Source organism: Sebastes fasciatus, chromosome 18, assembly GCF_043250625.1.
Source record: "Sebastes fasciatus isolate fSebFas1 chromosome 18, fSebFas1.pri, whole genome shotgun sequence".
Lineage (NCBI taxonomy): Eukaryota > Metazoa > Chordata > Actinopteri > Perciformes > Sebastidae > Sebastes > Sebastes fasciatus.
In genome coordinates, this window is record NC_133812.1 from 8,358,315 (window position 1) to 8,382,905 (window position 24,591).

At 40.6% G+C, this 24,591-nt stretch overlaps 1 protein-coding gene across 1 annotated transcript; it reads right to left on the reverse strand.

Annotated features, from left to right (window-relative positions):
• Positions 1-24,354, reverse strand: tshr (thyroid stimulating hormone receptor). The gene is made up of 10 exons (XM_074615651.1): positions 23,966-24,354; positions 16,607-16,678; positions 15,578-15,652; positions 11,823-11,897; positions 10,417-10,491; positions 9,839-9,916; positions 9,131-9,199; positions 6,688-6,765; positions 2,690-2,878; positions 1-2,266 (listed from the first exon to the last, which is right to left on the reverse strand). Exons 1-10 carry the CDS (start codon positions 24,142-24,144, stop codon positions 811-813), a joined length of 2,346 nt encoding a protein of 781 aa, XP_074471752.1. The 5' UTR covers positions 24,145-24,354; the 3' UTR covers positions 1-810.
• Positions 24,355-24,591: the final 237 nt, after the last annotated feature.

Below are 24,591 nucleotides of genomic sequence, written 5' to 3' on the forward strand. Positions count from 1 at the left end.
GTGATACATCAATTTGGTGCAGGTATAAGCCACATGAAAGTACAATTACCAGTACTAATCCAGAAAAACAGAAAGTCCACAAAACACTGCTTTCCAACATCAAAGTCAAGTACTATACTATATCTGTCCATATTTACTTTTCACTTTCAGGTTAACACACAAAAAAAAACACAACGTGTCCTGTTTCATCCATAAATCACCACACACTATTGTGTATTTACATTATATACAGAGGTATTGATAAGACAATAACAAATGCAGTGTTTTTACATTTTCATAAACTGGATAAAGTTTCCACTGAACAGCACTGAGCCAGCAGGCTGTCCTTGGACACAATAACAAAGTATGAAAAGGGCGCCTCAGAAAGGTCATCTTGTCACAGGAAAATTAAGTGTTTTAAAAAATCAGTTATATTTCCCTGTATATCAATGCTAAACTAAATTAAAGATACTGGAAAAATAGATTTTATTCATAGTTACAGTATATATGCATGTTTAAGTTGTTATCTTCACTTTCCCTTAAAATAATCTCTGTCCTTTTCTAGCCTGTCCCTCCAAATACAAAGGACTATAAGTGAGATGAAGTCAGGCTCACATTTCAATGACACTTGATATTCTCCAACAACTGGAACCGTAAAATCATCACAGCCGAAATTGTGAAAACAGCTGAACTTGGCCTGAAAACTGAAGCAGATACAGAATACTGAAGCTTTCTGTTAAATATCCAAACAGATCTGTCCACAAACACTTCAAGGCCTCTCTTCTCCTACCTGAACCTGTCTTGATTTACTACCTTGAGCTGGTGTTTGGCTCACGTGTTCAGGCTCTGGCTCTCTTCAGGGCTCGTCTGCTGGCAGTCTGCTTGGTGGTAGGTATGTCCGGAGCACTTCTTCAAGTGGATGGGCACCTCTTCCTGGCCTCCGCTTCCACCTTTCCTAACCTTATCCTTGTCTCTACGGATCTGAGATGTCCCGCTGCTGCCCTTTGACGAAACCGTCTGGCCCCTGAACAGCTGTGCTCGCTGCTGACAAAGGCCCACCTTACTGAGGAGGATGAATACGTCCCCCCTGAAGGCCTTAGTGAAGATGGCATAGAGGAACGGGTTGGCACAGGAATTGAGCGGGTAGAAGAGCACCAATAAAATCTTGGAGTTGGAGACAGTGATGAGCGGCCGGTCCAGCACGGCTGACATGGCGTAGAAGGAGATCGGCGCCATACACAAGAAGTCAGTAAAGATGAGGACAGCCATGCGCTTGGCGATGTTGGTATCCTTGGATCCAGAACGGTAGTGAGGGTTGTGCACTGCGCAGTAGATCTTGAAGTAGCAAGCACAGATAACAAGAAAGGCCAGGATGTTGAGGACCAGCACTGACAAGATGAATACCTGAGCCGCTGTGGACTGGGTGTCCATTGGGAGACAGATGCTGACCCTCTGGTAACTGCTCACCCCAACCAGTGGGAGCAAGGCCAGTAGGAGGCAGAAGATCCAGCCACCTAGCATCACGGCTGCCGCGTGGTACAGACGAAGCTTACGATCCAGCCGCATAGCAAAGGTGATGGCGTACCACCTCTCCAGAGTGATCACCGTCAAGGTGTAGACAGACAGCTCGCTCGCGAAGACCGTAAAAAAACCCGCAAGTCCACAGCCAGGGCCCGTCTGCCAGTCTATGGCGTGGTTGAAGTACTCGGATCGTGTGTGGAGGTCTACAGAGGCGATAAGCAGCAGATAAATCCCCATGCACAGATCTGCAAAGGCGAGGTGACACATGAGGAAGCGGGAGACCGAGAGCTTGTAGTGACTGGTGAGCAGCACCAGGAGAACCACCACATTTCCCAGAACAGCCAACAGACTCACAAACCACACAGACACTCGCAGGAAGCCAAAACCCATTATGTCCTCACAAGGGTTGAACTCATCGGGCACCGGTGCACACGCCACCTCCTCTCCCTCCTCGCACACCACATAATCGTAACGACTGTCAAAGTCTTGGCTGGTGTCCTCCTGGGGGTTCTTGAGGGTCTCTCCGAAACCCACATCCTCATCTGGCTGGCCCCCAAAGTAGGTGTGGTAGTGGAGGCTTCCATGGAAGTCACCTCTCCTCCAGTCTTGCTGGGTCTCTCTGTGGCTTCCGTCATTTGGCTCCTGGTCTGGGACTGTTTCCCCCACACCGTCCCCTTGGAGGGAAGGCATGCCGAGGGGCCCCACAGAGCGCTTGTGATGCTGGTCGTAGAAAGCAGTCAGGTTACAGATGAGGTACTCCAAAAAGCTGAAAAACACATACAGATTGAGTTCATAAAGTAATACTGTAGTCCAAAATTAGACAAAAATACACAGACCTGGCTTCAACCCTCACTCGCACTAAGTGTTAAATCAAATCATTTCATTTATATATCCAGTTGAAGAAAAGTAATTCCTGTTTTGAGAGTCATTATTAGTCTGGCTCAACCTTCTTCCTACAATAACAGCAATGAGTGACATTAATTATGGCAGCACTGAAAGAAGTTATAGGTAAACACGTCAGAGGGTTGATTCAATCCCTGCCAAGATCCACACCATACAAGTGCAGCTGCCCCACTCGCTGAGGTGGATCATCCAAATAAACGAAAAACACAATATCATTCTGTTGGACGCTGTTTGTCTTTCAAACGCTATTCGACGAATGCAAAATTAAGAATTGCCGAAAGCTCACCCTCGTTTCTTTTTGAGATTTTTGAAGCCGCAGCAGTGGCTGGGGTAGGTGAGGTTGGCGATGGTGAGGTGCTTGAAGGTCTTGATGGGCGGCAGTTTCTTGAGGGCCCAGGCATTGCGCGCCTTCAGCTCCCGGAGAGAATCCATACCTGTGGTCGGCAGGGAGGTGATCCCTGTTAGGGACACGTCTCTTTAGGACAGACGGGAATGAAAGAATTTAGGAAGATACATTGTATGCATTAACACAAATGTTTGTTTTTGGCTCTAGTAATGGTAAAGTGGTGATGAAAGGAAGGTGAAAGGGGCAACAGAGTTACTGCCAATGCATGGGGCCATTCTTGGCGACATCCTAGCCCCATTGGGGGCTCTTCAAAGGTATTTTTGTGATGTCATTTAAAGTATGCTTTCAGCCAGGAATGATAAAATGTTTGCCTGGGTCAAAACCAACAAAACCATCAAATTCAATATTTCCACAGACTTACTTTCTATGTAACGTTACATTTGACAACGATGTCTTGGAGATCGGGAAGAACCTGGGCAGTTCTCAGCTGCCTAACGTTAGCCCAACATGGTGAAACAAGTAACGTCAGCTAAGTTAACACTGCTTAGCTAACGTTTGTGGGCTAAGACACTGTTTAGGGGCTGCGGCGGTCTCACAGAATAAATTAACTCCATCAACAAACTGTTGCGTTATTGTGAAATATAACGTTAGTTGCTCTAACTAGGGCGACCTAATGACCACATTAGCTCCATCGCGAAACACACAAAGCAGTCGCAGATTTTTCTATAGAACAACTTTATTGTTTAGACCAACGCGTTTTGGCTTGTGACCATGATGAAGGCCACAAGCTGAAATGCGTTGGTCTACAAGTGTTGCTGGAGTTTTGACCTTTCCGGATACCTGTACCTTCAGGTCACAAATGGGCCTAAGCTACGCCCCTGATACAGGTGATAACATGCAATTTTCTGCATACCCCACTCTGTAAAAATGAACTTGCTGCTGCCAATAAATAATACTGAATACTATACTTTCTTCCGCTACCCAGTACCTTTCACGACTAGAATCAATGTACTATCAGCAAATCTACAGAGAAGTCAGACATGATAACACCAGAGATCTCATAGGTGGGTTAAACAACACCCTCCATCTGTTTCCTAAAGTGAGCTCCTCTCTCCTTCATCATCTTTAAACTATTACATGTGGTATTTTTTGCACTCGGCCATCACGCCAAAGCCAGCTCAAGCTCATCGGGACAAAGACATGCAAGGGATTGACAATCTCAGCAACATCCCGTGTGATCCTATTATCAGGACATTCTGCTGTTCAGCACCGGACGCTCCCCCCTTCCAGGGGCCAAGTAGAGGCCACACTCTCTTTTGCTTTCTTTAGTTTCATAACCCATTACACCTCGAAGTCATTGTATCTGCTGATTAATTTGATTAAATAAAAGAAACACAAGCCAAACCATTTCGTATTTGCTAAGAGCTCAGTTGTTCTTTTTTAGTCCCATTTGCTATCCCCACTTCTCTTTTTTCCTCTCATGGGGCACATTGTGTAAAAAAAAAAGCAGCACAGACTCTGAGTGTCAATCTGATTTTGTCATTCCCAGATGTTTAGCTCATGACCTCATGGAGGTGACTTCATTCAGGACATGTTCCTCAGTGGAACAGAGGAGGAAGACCTGCACACGAACTCCATTTACCTAACCGGACACTTAATGGTCAGATCAGAGCCATAAAAGCAACTAGATAGCCGTGGTAAAGGGATTTGGCAATCAAACACCTTCAAAATGGAGACTCGGCTTTAATAACCATGGGAATGGCAAAAACGACGACGGTATCAGAGAAACGTCGGGAAGTTTCTCCCTCCCACGCTTGCACACAATGCGTTTCGGATTTCTTGGTCAAAGACACAGCTGTGGAGCAATGATCTTTACTCTTTGATGATATGCTATCCATTTCGCAGACATGTCTCATCCAGTCTGCACATTGTGAATGAGGAAAATGTTCAAATATATCTTCTTGACATGGTGTGAATAATGAAATGACCAAACAAGGCCTATTATGCATTGCTATATACGCTTTGTAAATTTGAAATATATCATTGAAACAGTAATACATCCCTTTCTTGGAAGAGAAGATCGATACCACTTTCATGTCTGTACGATAAAAGCTATAGCCAGGATATAGTTAGTTTAGCTTATCATAAAGGCTAAAAGCAGGGGGAAACTAGCATGGCTCTCCAACACCTGTAAAGCGCACTAATTAACACATATCTTGTTTGCCTTAGAAAGCGAAAATGCAACTGTATTTACCAAAATGTGAAACTATTCCAGGGCAGGTTCATCTGCGTTCTGTTCAGTTTTTTAGTTTTTTTTCAAATGTAAACGCCCACTAAACCATTGCAAAAAGCAGTGGCAAAGGTCACCAAACTAAGCCAATCAAAGCTAATCAATAAGGTTATGAATAATGTGAACGCTTGCACTAGCTGTGTCAAAGTTAGCTGTGCTCCATTCGGAAATAACTGAAAGGTTTAGTTTGGATTTTGGGGTGGGGTTGTATTTATTATCCCGCGGGGTAAAATTACTGCTTTTCTGAATGTAGTCTGGTATCGTTGAAGAGAGCGATATAACGACCGATTTAGGTAGACCAGCAATTCCCGCATTCTGCGAGATAATTTTTTTTTTTTGTGAATGGAGTCTGACTGTTGGCTTTGAAGACAGTGGTATAATAGCTTCAGTTTCCCGTTGGAAAGGGCTGTTCAATGGCGAGGTAAAAGCCTCTGTGGACGGGAGCAGCAGAAAAAAAATATTTTAGCCACTTGAAAAAAAAATCAATATCAGTTTACTGTGAGTATACACTATATTTAGAATATTTTTACCGCTTTATCTTGCCATCAGACAGCCCTTTCCAACAGGGAACTGAAGCTATTATATCACTGTCTTCAAAGCCAACAGTCAGACTCCATTCACAAAACAATAATGTTTATCTCGCAGAACGCAGGAATTGCCGGTCTACCTAATCGGTCGGTTAGCTTGTGTTATTGTGTGACTTTCGGATCAGAACTAACACAGCAGCCTACATTGCTTAGGTTCCGTTTCGGTACTCCTGTCTGCTTCTCCAAACCGGGAGCATGCCGACCCCCATCTAAGTTACTGTATGTAACGTGTAATACTCTAATGTATATATAGTGTGTTCATGTAGTAGCATCATTATACAGAAACATACGCCATGTGGGAAACTTTTTTTTAGAAAGGCTTGGTAAAATAGCGTTTTGTTGCTAAAATGTATACTTTGACCAAAAATTGAATACATAGCCTAAGGATCACCACTGGGAAGCTACAGAATGATATAAAGACCTAAAAAAAGACATAAATAAAGGACTCCGCCCTTTAAAGTGAAACCATGTAACAGGAGCCACTGTAGCTATGAGTGTAAATTACGGTATCACGGTAAAACATAGTGTAGCACAAATAGAGTAGAGTTACCTAACAATATCTACCTTAAGCTTGCTAACATCAGCTATCCTTAGCAGCTGGTCGTACCAGACCAAGCAAGGCTGTAGCAGTAAAACCAATGAGTGTATTGAACTGAGCAAGGGTGTCATTTATTGCTTATGAGTTCAACATTTAATTTGTAAGAGAATACATGTTTTTCTTCTTCTGAAAGTTGCATAGTGTTGCTTTAAAGTAGGCTACAACTGCACCTAACAAGCACAAACGTGTGTAACCAAAACCATATTCCACCAAGATCCAATTTAACAAATTTATCAATTAAAATACATTTATTTAGACAACAGATTAAGTCTTGTCAAACTGTTTCTGTGGTAATAATAATAATAATAGAAAGATGAACATAAATGGATGTCACTGAGTTTAAAATAATGTGGCTCACCTCTTGGAAATAATTAAGTTTGACATATAAAGGTACTGTATGTGAAGCATTGTGTGTAATTACAAACAGAGTACGGCCCAAATTTTCAACCCTTCAGGTACTTACAGAAGCATGGGGCCACTGATGATGCCCGCAAAAGCCCTTTCATCCATCTTGGAAAGATACTTATTCCTGTGAAGGTCTCTGGAAAGGGAAAGCACAAATTTAAGTTTATTAGAAGAAAAGCAATCCTTCACATTTCAATCAGACTGACAGAGGCGAGGCATGGCATAATATTTCCCCGAGCCTCATCACTGCACGTTTCTGTTTATTTTCCTCTCATTTCAGAGGTGAAACATGACAGAAAAACGTTTCACTCACACTGTTGATTCAGACAGTATAAGATGTGATGGTGTTCTCCTTAAATACACTGCACCCTCACTACACCATCACCCTGAATCCCTTAAATCTAATAAGGATAATAGACCTGTGAGAGGTGTGTTTATCTTGGTCAGGCTGTGCTGGGATCAGTTCTCCCCTCAGAGCAGATCAGGCGCCAACACAAACACCCATGTGCGAAGACTCACTAGTCACCGACCAATGGCTTAATTAGGCTCTTATAAGGACCTGGGATGTGTGTAGGTGTTGTTAAGGAGGAGAGGGGCCTTAAATTAATATCATTAATACCTCATATCCTGAATATGCAGGATTCTGGACCAGTGGGTGACAAGAAGAAAGAAAACATGTTTTGACAAAAGAAGAAAAGGAAGCAATGCTTACCTGTTCTCTCGTAGTTTATCCAACTGAGGCTATTGAATATACAAGTGTGAAATAGATTTCTTCAAGTCTGACATAGATCTCGTGTCCTTAATGCTGACTTCCTGATACCCACATTTGGAAACATGTTTTCTTGAGAATATATTTACATGAGAAATCCAGTTTAGCCTACTAATCAAGAGCTGGGCTTAGGCCCTTTTTGAGTACATATGAGAAGCCCTGTAGAGACCCAACTGTGATGCCGCTGCTTTTGTAGGGCAATTTTGGGTAAGGAAATACACAGGCCAGATGTCAGAAATTATTTTATCCCGGCAAAATACTGAGCAACATAATTTTTGGAGAAATGTAAGACCTCTAAACCGACTGATTTTGATGTCCTAGTGAAAGATATTGTACCAGATTAAAAAAACAAATGTCTCTTCAGAATTTAATTTAATTCAAAAACACTGTTTAAAAAGAATTTAATAAAAAATAACCCTTGAACCTAATACACACGTTACAACAACATAACACTGATCTGATCATTCAGTGTGATAGTGTGTCAGTTAGTTTATAGAGCAATTTTGGGTGAGGAAATACACAGGCCAGATGTCAGAAATTGCCTAATCCCGGCAAAATACTGAGCAACATAATTTTTTGTGAAATGTAAGACCTCTAAATCGACTGATTTTGATGTCCCAGTGAAAGATATTGTACCAGATTAAAAAAACAAATGTCTCTTCAGAATTTAATTTAATTAAAAAACACTGTTTAAAAATTATTGGATAAAAAAATAACCCTTTAGCCAAATACACGAGTAATACCAAAACACTGTTCTGATTATTCAGTGATAGTGTGCCGATTAGTTCATGTGTGTCTGAAACTGTTGAACAAAATTGTTAAAGGAATAGTTTGACGGTTTGGGAAATACGCTTTCTTGCCGAGAATTAGATGAGAACATTGATAACACTCTCATTTCTGTATGATCCATATGAAGTTACAGCCTGCAGCCGGTTATCTTAACTTGACGTTAAAGACTGGAAACAGCTTAAATAGTCACGCACACAACCTCTGGTAAAACAACAACCTATAGAGTGCTCCAGGGATGACGTATTTTTGTAGACCAACCAGGAAGGTAGCATCGCCCTGGGTTCCTTCGACAATAAAAACAATGGGATTTTTCCATTGGGTTTTGGATTATGGCAGAAAAAAGGCTCTGTGGCAAACAAAAGTTAATGATACTTACATGTTTTGTTCGGCAGGATAATCTCCACAAATGAACAACACTTTAATGCTTTTTGAAGTTTGAATGCATTCGCCAACAGTAAAAAGCTAACATTAGGCTATAAACGAACACCACGGACACGAGCGCGAGTATACACAGCGAGGCTGTAAAGGCGACTTGTTAGCAACCGCCTTTTTAAAGAAACATAAAAGCTTCAAAATTCCCTCGTGATGTATTTATTGATGTATTTTATGTCGTAGAACTAAATGTTAAAATCGCTTCAGCTTGTATTAACCAAGGACCTTATTTCCAGCATCTAACGGCATCTAAAGTGCTAAGATGCTGACTAATTTAGTACTAATTTAGTATTTTAGTACTCATTCCTGTTGCACTCTATTGTCGTTAGACGTAAATACGGATTAAATAAGATATGACGTGTTATTAAGTCAGCTAAACAGTTGCTGGCTGTAGCTTCATATTTAGCGTTCAGACATGAGGGTATCAATCTTCTCATCTAATTCTCGGCAAGAAAGTGAATACACATATCCCAAAATGTCGAACTATTTGGAGTTAATATGAAATACCTACACTTGATCTAGCTTGGTCCCATTGAAAGCATGATGTTGGATTTCTCTGAAGCCATTTCCATACAGCATCCTGGAACAAAAGGAGAAGTTTACACGTTAATATCAAGATAATAGCACTGATCATAATATGTCCCTTTAGATTTAATAACCAACCTACTGTGTGAAAATATTTTCCATGTGTTGATACCTCACCCGTCTCCGCGCAGCAGTGATAGAGATAAGTAGGACCTACTTATTTCACATTCTATGGTGAGGTTTCATCTGCCTGTGCAATTTTGCGGTTTTTATCCCCACATTTTCAGTAACATGCTGTTTTGTGGATTAAAATTGCAATCCCTTTTCCCTCCCAAACCAAACCGCATACATGTGATTGCCTGTTGTGTTTGAGTGTCTGTGTACTTGTTTTTGCTATCTTTGAAAGATTCAAGTGAGTTCAGAGGGAGGACATGTTTTTAAAGTTAGGTCTTTTTGGCCAATCCACACTTCGTCTAGTGGCTATTTTAGGGTTTGGATTGGATTTAGGGATAAAGGACACTCAGGGTGTATTTACTACTGTTTCCATCTAGTTCAAATTTCCCTTGTGCATTTTGTATGAAAGTGTATTACAAACATACACGTAATTGCATTAGGTGTAAGCAGTTCTTTCCTGTACATTCATGCATGTGCGTATCTGCATGCATGTGGTTGCTCTTGCACATATCTGACTTACACTGTCAACACGTCGCTGGTGATGCCACGGAACGAGTTGGCCGGGATCTCAGTGATGTAGGGATGATCAACAATTTCCCTGCAAAGGAATAGAGAGGAAATTAAGTGGTGTTGTAAATAAATACCTTTCACTTGAAGTGGCATAGGGAGGGTAGGTAGTTGATGAATGTTTTCTGAAGTATTATGGCTCAGCAGGAAAGTTAAATTAGATGGAGTTGAGAGGGTGATGACAGAGGGTGAAGATGTTCACTTCACGCAGACATGCAGAGGGTTACATTATATATGGAAAGGCAGATGCTTATTGACTCAAAAACAAAGATACACAAACGCAGAAAGCACAAACTCTGCTTATGTAACATAACAATAACACAATCAAAATGATTTAAAAAAAATTAAAAAGTATATTGCGAGATAAAGCTGCTCATCTTTCTGACAGTGTTGTTGGTTTAGTTGATAGTTAAAGTAATGGCTCTGAATTAATATAGTAATTAACATTAAAATGCCATAATTAACAGTTTTAGCTAGCGTGGACATTGATTGGTGTGCTTAGTTTAAAGTGGTAAAGTTACAGCAACTTACAGTATGAAGTTCATGTCATTAGAGCGGATGTTGCTCAAGTCAGGGAAGAAAGAAAGGCCGGTATTGAAAATTCCCCTGAATAGCAAGAGGATAGAAACTGTCAGGACATACAGTAGACACAAGAGAGACTACACAAAACAAATGATAACAGTGTAATGAAAATGTATAGTGGGCATTGCTATTATAATAATAATCCTAAAGATCTGAGTTTAGTAGACGCATCTTTAATAATAACTAGCCCACATTTCGTATACTGGCATATTTATTTGTGACACCTAATAGGACAATTGTCTGCTTTATGATTGAGGGACTGCCTCTGCGCGGCTCTCAACATGGCGATGGCTGAGCCGGCGGCTAGCAGTTAATGGAGCTAGCAGCTAACAGTGCTACCAGTGCAAACAATGGCAACACAGCTAACAGTGTTAACTTGGGGGTGACCCGGACGTAATGGCCGTTATGCTTCCGCAACGACACCGTGGGTTGGGACGGTGTTATCAGCCGTAACCGGCGTCGATTAGCTAGCCAGTGCGACACACAAACAGGGACTCACATGCACTAACATGTATATAGGCCTACGCACGGCCAGAACGTCGGCTATATGTAAACAGAGAAGCTCAGATTACAACACACACAGAGGGAGTCTGACTTCATTCTCTGCTCAGGATGCCATTACTCCACTATTCTATATCTTTACACAGCAAATAGTTGAGAACCTTTAGGGCGCTTTCACAAGCCATAGTCCGCTTGGCTGGTTCGAATCAGAGTGAAATTGATACTTTTGGTTCATTTTCTGTTTGTTTCGGTTTCACAGTGCACAAATTAAAGTGGACCAAATAAAAAAACAATAATCTGCTGAGGGGCGTGTACGAAGGATCTATTTCGTCTCGAGAGCTGACACTTCCATGCAGGGAATAGCAGACTTTGATATATCGCTGTCGAAGTGTTCACTTTGACTTTGCACTGATCTACTGTGCGCACGAATCTCTTCTCAAAAAACGGACTTTATTTATCATATTCTGTTCTCTTCGGATGTCAAGCAAACATCGGACTTCTGCAGAAGGTCATTTACCTGTGACCATCTTGGTTAGCTTGGAAACGGTCCGAGACCACCTCTCGCAAGCGGTCTCGGACCTTTTGTTTTGGTCCGTACCAGATAACTGCGCTCACAGACAAACAACCCACACCAGGGGTTGAACTGCACCAGTTCTATTAAAACAGACTAAATGTTGGCTTATGAAAGCGCCCTTAAAGGACTTTGAAGTTCTCATGAGATCAGTCCAGCTACTTCAATGTCTAAATTATTGCCAGACATAAGCATTTCAAATATAGATCCCTCATCTTTTTTGGTAATGTTGTCAGTATGTGGAATTCAATGACAAAAAGAACATGCACTGAAAAATACTCACAGGTATTTGAGGTTTGGGAGATTTTTAAAGGCTTCTGGGTCGATGTTGGTCAAACTTTTTGCATTACGAATCTCTCTGAAAGACCAGACAAGAAAAAAACAAATGTCCTGAAAATGCACTTTCACATAAAAATAAACTCATTCATACATAGGTAAATGACAGAAGTGTGTGGTGGCCACGATGTAATTATTTGGACCCACATTCAGAACCACACACTGTCTTAGAACCTGCTGACATAACAGGAGGTGCATGCCAGTGTGCGAGAGAGGGGAAACTCAGTGCAGACAGCCAGGACCGGAAGTAGAGTCCAATTAGTGTTTCATTAGTGTGTTTACTCTGGTCCGCCCTGGGCTGGACTGAACACCTCTCTCTCTGCTGTCTGAAGCCATGTGGTGCTCTGGAACGTGTGTCCTGGCCCTCCTTCACACACCTGGCAAACCACACTCGACCCAGCAGACAGACGTGGTCAGGTCAATGGGAGTCACTGAGTGTGAGAGGTTCATCTTCTCAGTACTGAGGGCAGTTTTATCAGCCAATGTAACCATTGCATTGTCTGTCAAGCAGACTATAAAAAACTCCTGAGTGGCAACACCTGTGCCAAAGAAGTGAGGTGAAGAGTTTGAATCTTTGTCACAACTCCTTGAACTCCAGAGGGTCGGTCGCACAGTGCTGACGTGAATTTAATTTCCTTTTACTTGGATTTTCTATTGATAAAGTTTGTGTCTCTGTGGGTTGCGGGTGGTCTTTTCTTTCCTCAGGCATGCTGGGGCAAGTCACGATAATTAAGTCTGAAAAGGTTTGCGCTCTTGATTCCAGCCTCACTTAAAAAGTAGAATCAGGTTAACGTAGCCAGTGTAAACAGTACCATCGTCACATAGGAAAATAGCCTTGAAAATGAATCAGTGCATTTCATATCTCGATTATATGACTATTAAATCGGGCAGACAATGCTCTTATGACCAAACTGCTCACTTTTAGTTTATGTTTTTAAAACATTTGATGTCTTTTTGCATATGAAGAGCCTCTTCTAGTTTTTTTGTCAGTGTGCGAATCTTTTTCTTTTTCATCATTTCTACATGTGTTTCATACTATGTGGTCATGTTAAAGCAGCAGTCATTGATTATTTGGTCACTTGGGGGCAGTGTAACAATTTGTAAACACAACAATGACCTATTATAACCTTATAAAGGTGTTAAGGTGAACGTGTTAGCAAACTGTTGCCAATTTTAGTCCTCCAACAGACACCTTGTACCATTAGCATTAATTTAGAGAATCATGTTTCTGACTACCAGACAATTGTGAGTCCAATATTATCTGCTCTTTTAGCTTTTTTTTGGTCTCCACCAACTTCTGGGGAAAATCTGTATCTTTAGCTGCTAAATGCTCCACTATGTTCACCAGCTTGTTGCTAACTTTCTTTGTCTTCTGTTTGGTGTTGGGCTGGTAGCTAGCAGCATGTTTATCAGAGCTTTTTCTTTTGCTGAAAACAGCTCCCTTCTGTGGCTGGAAATGAGTTGAGGGTTATGAAATGAAGTGAGACTGTGTGATTTAAAGCCCCCTGAGGCAAATCTGTGATTTATGATCAGTGGGCAACCTGCGGGTCTGAGAAGTGAAGCCAATGCGGAAGTGCCTTAAACTTGCATTCTACCTAATGGCCAGCAGGGGGCGACTCCGCTGGTTGCAAAAAGAAGTCTGATTGTATAGTCTATGAGAAAATGAGCCTACTTCTCACTTGATTTATTAACTCGGTAAACATTGTAAACATGAGTTTATGGTCTCAATCGCTAGTTTCAAGTCTTCTTCAATACAGCACGATGTTCATTTAGTAAATTATGGTCCCATTTAGAGTCAAATAGACCATAAAGCAGGGGATGCTACCACGGTGTTAGCCAGTCTGGGAGTTGTCCATTTTTTCGCCTTACAACTTTTCCCCTTTCACAGTGTGTTTTCAGTTCATGAAAGTTAATTATAACCTTTTTGGTCGCCTAATAACATCTTATTCAGTGTTTGGTTATACTTGGCTCCACCCTCTCATGTCACTTCTGGTTGCAATGAAAATCAAGATGGCAAAGGCCAAAAAGCTAAACTCGAGGTTTCAAAGCGGCAGTCCACAAACAATGGGTTACGTCACAGTGTCTAGGTCCACTTTTTATATACAGTCTATGTTTGTGATATTGGGCTATACAAATAAAATACACTTAAAATAAGGCGTAAAACCAAAACAATCAGCTCAAAGGCGCTATAGAGTTCCATAGAGCTGAGAGAAACTGCAGTCGGCTAACGATTTATAACTACAAGTGACACTTTTTACATTTACACATATCAATTTGATCAATAGTTAATATAAAAAATATTGATTAATGCAGCTTTAACTACACAATTTATTTCCTGTGGATGACCCAAACAAACTGCTGTTGTTGCTGCTGTAAAGATAAAAATACATACTGTCCTTTATGCCAGAGTTTTTATTTTTTTCCCACAAATTGCCAAAAAATGTAGTAGCTTTCATACTGTATAAGTTGACCATCACTGCACTGTATCATTTGCCAACAGATGACTTAAAACTGAGATTTATCTATATAAAAAAACTTCCCCATGTGACAATTTTTGCTTCCCAGTTAAAGCCAAGAATTCTTGCCAGCGGTGGTGGTTTCACTTGATGGTGGCATGAGACAAACTTCACCCAGCCCCCTCTGAATTCTCAGCTCCGACTGCAGTCTTGGATCCACAGCTGCTGTCGGCCTCGAGCAGCCAACAGGAAGCAGAGCATTAATTTGTGTCTGACCCTGAAGGAAACCCGAGAGAGATGCCATTATCTGATGTATGGCACTACACCACACCAATCAGTGGCAAATAGGCCCCGGAGATCCAAAATACACCCCCAGAACACTGATACAGCCCTCAGCTCGCGGTTTGAATTATTGTTTCTGTCTGTATTTCGATGTCTGGAATTCAGCAGCTAATAAGGAAAGACTAAAGGGAAGGATAATTAAGTAAAAATATGACAGCCAAATGATACACACACACATGCATCAAGTCACGTCAAATTAATTTCTGTAGCTGTTAATCATAGTTACTGTCTCAAACGGCTACACATGCCCACATTTTATACAGTAATTGAAGGGTGGAAACAAATTGGGCAGGCTGCACACAAACTGCTGTTACAAAGATGCTGTTACTTGGAACAAATCATTCACATAGGCAGGAAGTCTTGCAGTAATATATGAAGTGCTAGGAGGTGTTCTAGCTGGAGAGTGTGTGGTCCACCCGGAGACTCAGCCATAAATCTCTATCCCATAATTGAGAATAGAGTGCACCTTGCTAGACTTTTTCCCCTGAGCTGCTTCAACAAGAGCTGGAGCATGAAGAAGACGAGGAGAGAAGCCAAACACGGGCTGTTGTTCGGGGGGCCTCTCCACTCTAACATGCTTATTCTGACTGTCTGTTTAGACCAGGCTCAGTAATAATGGCTCAGATAATTTCATCAAATTGAATTGCGTCTAATCTAATTTGCATGTCCGCAACGGGGTCTTTTTTTTGTCAATTTTTTGAATTGCGAGTGAGGCAAAACTGCTCTGATGAGGAGCATTAAGTGGTGTGCAGGGGGAGAAATAAGCTTCTAATGTGTTTCTCCCTTACTTCCATTTGCTGCCGGCAAGGTTCAGAATTAAGCATTTTTCTCTCCAGAGAGCAAATGGAGCAGCTTAATCAATAAAGATCGATAAAGAGCGTGCCATTTTCCTTTAGTTACTCACATGTGGGTGATTTTCCTCAGGCTGTGGAACGAGTGCCTCTCCAGCCTCTGCAGCGTCACATCGACTGATATATATCTAAAAGAAATACACAGTGCTTACACCAAATCTAAAGTACAAATTGTCTTTCTAACATCAAAATAATGCAGTTTTTTTAACCATCAGTCTAACTTGTAAGAATGAAGGTACTGTGCAAGTGTGCAGGCGAAATATAAGACGTGCTTTTATAAATGAGTTTGAGTGTGGGGCTCTAAAAATGATCCTACAGCCTGCAACTGTTTCCTGAATTTATCAACCCACCTTGCCTAAAGCTGGGTAATTTTACAGGTATGCACCCCACATATACATTACCCAGTCATCAGTCACTATGCTCCCATTTGTTATTACTTGGTAACAAGTATGCTCTTTAAATAAACCATGAATTTAGCACTCGATAAACCTTAAAAATTATAGAAAAAACACACAATTTTGTTTAGTTATTATAGGCGAATCTGACTAAATCTGACTGACATTTTGTTGGTTTTCTATCATGCAGTCTATCATTTAAGCACTCGTGGCTGTTTGAGGCTTACAGAAAACTTCCCATCCACTCCTGTCTCCCTTCATGCATGACTTGGACGTAGACGTCGGACTCAGCGGCTGGGGATCAAGTGTATATTTTGCCTCTACACTGAGACTACACCTATACTGGGAGTCTAAAATCACCACACACCCAAAACGCTCTGCTGGAATACCTAGTCAATGTCCAAGCCCCGCTGCGGTTGAAGTACCAACATTCCTATTGAAGGAACGCATTAGCGCTTCCAGCTGTGATTAGGAGCCAGCGGTGATACTAACCAGAGAGCATATCAGCTGCTTGGGTGGGAGACAGAAAGGAAAGGGGGTGGGCAGTGGGAACTGGGAAAAGGTCCCTACTTTTTAAGCAAAGCAGTTGAAAGGCAACAGGTGGATGAGTGTAACTGCAAAGGGTTGTGTTTGAATAGCAATTAATGCAAAGTGTATGGAATAATCCCACTGGTTAAAAGCACTCACATCCTTGATATGTTGACCATGTTGGCAAAGGCGTCTGCTGGCACGGATGATAGGCGGGTCTCAAAAAGCCATCTGGTTGGGAAATAAAGAAGGGGATTTTAGTTGTCACAAACACGCGTATTTAAATAGCACAATATTAGGCATTTTAGGCTTTTCACGTGTCATTTGAGAAGAAATAATCATTCCCACAAGTCCTCTTAAAATGACAAATTGTTGTTCTTACAATTACATTTTTGTACAGACTAAATCAATTAGATATAACATGTTAGATGGTGATTTAGAGGTGCTGGAAGGTGGATTGTGTTACTGTTGGACAATGCAAGGTTGTAGCTCTTTCCTCCTATTTCAAGACTTTAAGCTAAGCTAACTGTCTCCTGGTTATAGTTTCAAATTTAACGTGATATGAGAGTGGTAGCAATCTTCTCACTAACTCAAAGTAAAAAAACAAAACACCAAAGCGTATTTCCCAAAATGTCAAACAATTTCATGGATGGATGAGGCTAAAATCTTGCAAATGGATATTTTCTGAGTATAATGACATTCAAGGTGGCATTGTGGAAATACTCAAGATTCTCTTTGCAATGAAAGTGATTCTGTTATATATAGATAGTTTTTGTCTTTACAATTGTTCAATAACTCTAGATAGGAAGAGTTGTAAAGGTAAGAAGGAAGGAAAGACAGATAAAGGCCCTACACTAATCACATGAAAGGTTTCTTTGAAGTAAATGGTGAAACAGACCCCCTACTCTAGGAACATGGGGAAAAAACAAAGACTTGGATCTGACTGGACCTGAACTGGTAGCCAAATCAAACAATGTCTGGGTCTGTTTAGGACAATGTTTCAGAAAGTAAGGTTAGGACCTGTGTAGGATACACAGAATAAAAACGGACCTGCCTTGTTCAGGATAAATTAGTACCCAATGTTACAGTTGGAGGCAGTTGTTCTACGATATGAGAAAGAAAATATTTAGAATCTGATTCTTGTTCCTAAACCTTTAAGCGTGTTGCTGTTTTTAGTAAAAGGAGAAATTGTTCAAAATTGAATAATTCAAAAAATTTAAAAACATATTTTTAGAAAGAGAAGTAGTTCGACATTTTATGAAATACACTTTTTTCGCTTTCTTGCTTATAATTAGAAAAGAAGATCAACACTGCCCCCATTACTGTAAATATGAAGCTATAAAGTGTTGCAGGAACGAGTCCTAAAACCTGGAAATGAGTTAGCATTTTTTGCACTTCCGGTTCCCTCTCGAAATCATTGGGTTTTAGTTAGATGCCTGAAATAAGGCCTGTGGTTAACACAAGCTAAAGAGATTTTAACGTTTTGTTCTACGATATAAAATTTGTCAGTAAATATCCCACTCATGAATCTTGATGCTTTTATGTGTCTTAAAAAAAGGTGATTGCTAATAAGTGGCTAAATTAGACTACTAAACGCCATCACGTTAACTCATCCGCCTTTACAGCCTCACTGTGTATACTCGTGCTCATGCAAATGTGGTGCAGTTCATTTATAGCCTAACATTAGCTTTTTACTTCTGGAGATTGCATTCACTCTTCAAAAATCATAAAATGGTAGCCATTTTTGAAGATTATCCAGCTGAACAAAATGTGTAAATATCAAAAACATTTGTTTGCCACAGAGCTTATTTTCTACAATAATCCAAAGACTAATGGAAAAATCCCATTGGCTTTTTGTCGAGGGAACCAGGGCGATGCTAACTTCCTGGTTGGCCTACAAAAATACGTCATACGTCGTGTATACCTTAACTATTCAAGGTCAATGCCTACCCTCAACCATCTCGTAAGAGTTTCGCAATTTGTGTTACCCTCTACGATCCACTTTTACAGCTAGTCAATATGTATTATTTGTTTAATGTGATCTTGCTGCAGATGTTGTGGTGGATTTGAGAATCACAACATAGTAGAGGAAAGAGATTAAGATGGTTGATGTCATGTTGTACTCCAGGGCCACCCTGCCTGAAGTAAGGGTGCACATTCAGAGTTTGTTCCACTGCATCCTGTCTCAACTGGCAACAGTGTATGTATCCATTTGGAAACAGGTAAAAGATGACTCCGTCATCCACCATCTTCATGCACCTTTGGTTCATCAGGGGAACAATAGACTAATTCAGAGGCTGAGATCTGGCCCAGTCTGAATCAGTCACACGGGAGCACAGCACCCAGCACGCGCTTTGACAAACTCAAACAAACAGAGGGACACAGAGCAGACCCTGACACCAAACACCCCCATCAGAACCACGCTGTTCTGCGGCCGCGCTCAAACCCAAATAACCAGCACGCATTTTCTCTGAGGAGCGCGGCGAGAAGACCAATGAGCCCCATCTCGGAGTCTCGAGGAGAAAATTACTCCTCCAATTTGTCATTTTGGATAGAAACCCGAGAAAACAAACAGGTTGGGAATTGAGTTTGAAGTGGGGAGAAGCCACACAATTCATATTATTGCCAGCGTTGGATTGACAACATAGCTGTGTTTACTCAGTGGGCTCTGTCTCATTTTGATGCGTAATGGTCTGTGGTGACCGGTTGAGAGGGCCACTTACATATTCTGCTGCACATTCAACCTCCAGTGTAATTCAATGTAAGATCCCATCATGTAGAAATGCTGTCTAAAAATAAAAAAGTCAGAATGCTTGGACATGCTCTACTTTTACTACTTCTTTTGTACTTCATTTTTCTGTTCTGATCTTGTGTGTTAGGAAGAAAAAAAGAAAGTGGTAAGACAGGTGGTGGTTGACAATGATTTACCTTTTAAATTATACTCTAGGTTTTTATAAAAGATTACTTTTTGTTTTCTCATAAATACGTGAGATAATTATTGCAGAATGTGAAGTAACAGTAACAATTTCCATTACATGATCCATCGGTACAAATTAATAGCTGGGAAACTGTCAGTATTTCCAGTAATCTCGGCTACAGCTCATCATGTTCACTGTCCCACTTCTCATTTTACAATTAATCCCAGTGCTCATCTGTTACCATTCAAGGAACGGCATTAGGATTTCACTCTTTCAGTCAGTTTTATTAGATGAGAGGTCGAGGGACAACGAGTATAACGAGTTATCACATGTTCAAACTCCAATCCAAAAATTCTGAGGTTTTTGAAAGACTGGAACTGCCGTGTTTTTTTTTCCCCTTTTCCCCTTGAAGTCTTTTTTTCCTCTTAATTATTCTCAAATGGAACTCCCCGGGTGTTTGAGAAATGTGCTGTAAAAGGTAAATATTGTATTTGAATGCATCGTCCAGACACAGTCGGGAGTCACGCTACGCAGGCTTTTAAGCGTGTCTGTGCTTTCCTTTCCACCTCTCTGACTCCCAGTGACACATGGAGTAACCTGCACAAGTAGGCTACACACACACACACACAAAGGACTCCAATCTCTAAGTATCCACATATGCACACTCACAGACACGAACAGACGTCTGCTTTGCATTCACATTTTGTTTTTTGAATAGAACATTTTCATCCTCCACAATATGATTTTTAACCAAACTCGTATGTTAATAAAAGGGACATTTTCAAAATGATTGTATGATAAAGTAGGGTTTTAAAAGTAATTTGGCAGCACAAACCTCCACCAATGTTGAAAAAAAAGTTTCAAAAGGAATGGTTTTGGGAATCACGCTTATTTGCTTTCAAGAAGAGAGTTAGATGAGAAGATTGATAGCACACTTTGTACACTAAATCTAGTTAAAGATAGAACCAGCAGCCAGCTCCATTAAAGGGGAACTACACTCATTTTCAAAATTCATACATGTCATTCATATTGTCTAAGACAGTCCAAAAAATATTAGTAAACATGAACAATTCTCTCCCAAATCCAAAAACCAGAATGCTAAAACTCAAACTTGTGATGTCATAGGCTATAAAGTGTGGAGCTGCTCCACAGACAATGAATTGGGAGAGATGTTCTAGATGACACTGAGAGCACCCAGGGGAATATGGTCTATGAGTCTATCGGAACATTTTCTGTTACACAACTGAGAACACTGTAATAGAATAAAGCTCATTTGGGTATAAAAAAGAAAACAAACTGTGGGTCCACGAAATCAGTCTCCCATTCATTGTCTATGGAGCAGCTCCAGACTTTTTATACCCTATGAAATCACAAGTTTGAGACTTCCTACTCTGGTTTCTGGCTTTGAGAGAGAGGAGCTCATGTTCACAGATATTGATTAAACATTCCTAGGCCATGGAAATAACATATGGGAATTATTAATTTAGGTGGTGTTCCCCTTTAAGTTTAGCTTAGCACAAAGGCTGCAAACAGGGGGGGACAGCTAGCTGGGCTCTGTCCACAGGTAACTATTTTTTTCTACCAGCACCTCTAAAGGTAACACATTAAAACATATCTCATTTGTTTAATGCAAAAACCAAAGTGTAAAAACAATTTGCCGCTTTTACGGGGGGTTGGACTGTGCCCTCTGCTCCGTCTTTATGCTAAGCTAAGCTAAGCTAAGCTGCCAGCTGTAGCTTTTTTAACAAACAGTTAGGATAGTGGTATCGATCTTCTCATGTAACCCCAGAAGCAGATAGCGTAATATTTCCCAAAATGTTTAATTTTTGTGTTCTATTTGAACTATTTGAACCAAAGACGATATTCTATAACTTAAATCTTTAGTTGAATTTTGACCCTGCCAAAACAAAGTCAAGTAGGGGAGACCAGGGGCAATAGTAACAATTGTAACATTACAAATTGCTCCAATCAGAAACGAGACGGAACCATGAAAAAAAGACTTTTTTTGAGGTATAAAAGTAATTAATTGTTTAATGGATATGAAATTGTTTTAACTATATCCACTTTATCAATATGTAGTTTATTGTGGTCCTTGGTATTTATATTAAGGTATTACATTTGTTGTTAAAATAACCACTGCACCTGGGGGCAGGTGTAACATTTGACTTATAATGTTGACTCTAACGCAGTGACTCTAACATTGCTTGTAAAAACATTTGATCACTGTTAACAAGTAGAACATAAATACAAATTACCTATATAAAAATTGTATCCAAATAGTTCAAGAGGTTTTTGAGATATGACATCAAAATCAAAAATTAGAACTGGACTGCACTGGCCTGACCAACAGGGCAACAGGGTCATTCATTCCTCCGTGTGTGTGCAACAAAATCAAACTCCCTCACGCCTCATCTGCTAGAAAATCCCGCTCAATACACACAGTCTATTTCGGGAGTATTTGGCAGATATTTTTTATCAGGAGGGGTGACAATCCAGAGCTTGGTGGCGTGCTTTCATGCCTCTCCATCCTCCTGGAGGGCTCTGGGTAAACTTTGGGCAGGAATGTGAGGAAATTGCAGGGGACATCGGGGGCACGTGGTCAAGTGAATTGGGGCAGTGATCGGGAGATAATTTTATGTGATGGGTGCTGTTGGAGGCGATGCAAAGAGGTGTTTGGGATTTAAGGATGTTCATTAGAGAGCCCTACATCAGTGCTTTTGAGGAATTCGAAGAGAAACAGCGAGAGAGAGCACCAAACTGGCTATTTCCACAACAACATCACCAAAAGTTCAGTTTATAGGCTACAATGTAACAGTGCCGTCAGTGCTGATTTAAATGGAAATACCCTTTCTAACTCTTCCAGTTCTATGTTTCCACACATGCCTCGTAGTTCCTCTGAAGGGCACGTGTTTCCATCACTCAAGGCCATGGCAAACTGGTTGCTCTCACTCTGTTGCATAATTTCTGTCCCATACTTAAGCAATTTAGGAAGTGTAAAAGCCACGCTACATTTTTCAGAGGTGACCTTGACACATGACATCATGTCGGCTCCCAGGATTCTTGACGGATTCTTTGGGGTCTCAGATAACAAGACGACAGATTGCACACAGATCAGCTGTTGGTTATCTTTTTTTTTTTACATTTCTGTTGGTTTAATTGTCACAAACAACATAGCCTCTTCTCCACTGTATTAATGGTGATACGTTTTTTTATTTTGGGTTCATCATCTATGTATTACATGGGTGAAAGAAGGTGTAAAACCATGTTTACAACTTGCTGCTATCTTCCCCTTTGCACTTTATCTCACTGTAAATTGAATATCTTTGGATTTGAGGGTGTTTGTCGGACAAAATAAGTAATTTGAAGATGCCATACTGGGTTCTCGGGATCAAAATTTTCGGACTTTTTATAATTTCAGCCTTTATTTGAAAAAATAATCAACAGAAAATCCCTTATGAAACTAATCATTAGTTGTGCGGCCCTATAGCTTGCAGTAATATTATGTCATAATACTGTTACTGGAAAGACTGTTCTTGAAAAGGTGAGTGGGAGTACTGTGTGTACCGTAGTCTGATAGCTGGCAAATAAGATGAGCCCATCATCTGAATAGTGTGCATCAAATGTTAACTTGGCTGTTTGTGAACTAGCACACAAAACATCAAAGTTGAAGCTGAATGAATAAATGTGAGCAGGTATGTTCGGGTTTTTTTCTCAAATTTTCCTAAAATGCAAAAAAAAAGAAAGCTACAGTGAGCACTAAGCTTTAATGAAACACTGAAAAGTATCCTTCTTTGTTTTCCAAAATGTTCCTGTCTACAGTGCGTGTCTGCAGTACATGCAGACTACATGCAGGATCCTGAAATGTTGAAATGTTTATCCTACAGCCTTCTGTGAAGTTTCCTGAACTGGACATTGCAGGGTTTCTTCTCTTTCTCTCTCTTTCTCTCTGTCTCTCCCCTAAATCTAACCTCATATCTTAAATACGGTTAATCTACAATTAAGACTTAGGGAAATTTAATAGCATGTTAATATTAGGTATTCTGTAAATGTGTAATGAATAATAAAGAATTCATGAAAAATACCAAATCACAACTAAACCTGAACCAACCACAAATAAAGAAAATCAACTATATATTTGGGAAATTCAGGTTGTCTTTTTTTGTTAGCCTCTCAGTGACTTGTACCTGCTTTATTTTATAGGATTGTTATAATGGTGGAATAATGGCTGCATTGTTCTTTTTTAGTAGCCTATATAATATTATGATGTGGTCCAAATTGATTAATTATTACAGTCATTAAAACATTTTCCAATAATAAATTATTCATAAGTTTAGTGTTCAAGATTGGCTATACATTTCAGACCAAATCAAAAATAGCCTATACAAGCCCCACTGACAACTCTGTTAGTCGCACTGAAAATAATACCTTAAAATGGAATAACCACTTAACATCACAGACAGACTCAAAGTCCCTCTGGGAGCACTTTGAAGGAATATCCATGATTTTATAATGATTTTTTTTCTTTAAGGGTTTAAGAGCACTTTATACATTGAAAATGCATGGGGAAAAAAATCACTTTTACAGATGTACGCCTACTTACAGTGTCTCCGTGCTGGCTGGAAACCTGGGGAGAATATCAATGTCAAAGCAGGAGATGGTGTGAGTCTTCCACTCGGAGCACTCGCAGACAGCAGGGCAGCAGTCAGACTCCTCAGACGAGCTGCTGCTGATCTGGAGAGCGACGAGCGAAAACAACGCACATGTTATCACCACCTGCATACTGGAAGTCGGTTCAAAAATATCCCTAATGACTTCTGTTTTTCCTTGACAGTCCTCTTGGTGTCCACAGCAACACGTTATTTATCAATTTCTAGTAAAGCAGTCTAATCTATGCTGTTTGTTTGTGGTGTATAATCCCCAGGTATAGTGGAGCTGCTGCAGGGCCCTGCAGGAGTGTCTGTAAGGTTGTGGAGGTGTGGATGCTGTAGGAAGGACAGCAGCAGCTCTGTGGTGCAGGGCTAGAGGTGGTCTTCTTCAATTTGAGGGGAGGCTGGACTTCTGGGACACTCTTGTGTTAGGCTAGAGAATAGTTTGTCTTTCTTTTCCCCCCTGAGCCCTGTATTTTATTGTATTCTGTCCTATAGCATACAATAAATAGTACAGATAGATAGATAGATAGTAACTTTATCGATCTTTATTGAGGGAAATTCAAGTTCCCAGCATCAC

Coding starts and splice junctions, on each gene's coding strand:
- tshr (XM_074615651.1), bottom strand. CDS start 24,144: ATGCAGGTGGTGATAACATGTGCGTTGTTTTCGCTCGTCGCTCTCCAG. Junction 11,898..15,577: donor CTGAGGAAAATCACCCACAT/GTGAGTAACTAA, acceptor CTGGTCTTTCAG/AGAGATTCGTAATGCAAAAA. Junction 2,267..2,689: donor AATCTCAAAAAGAAACGAGG/GTGAGCTTTCGG, acceptor TGTGTTTTTCAG/CTTTTTGGAGTACCTCATCT.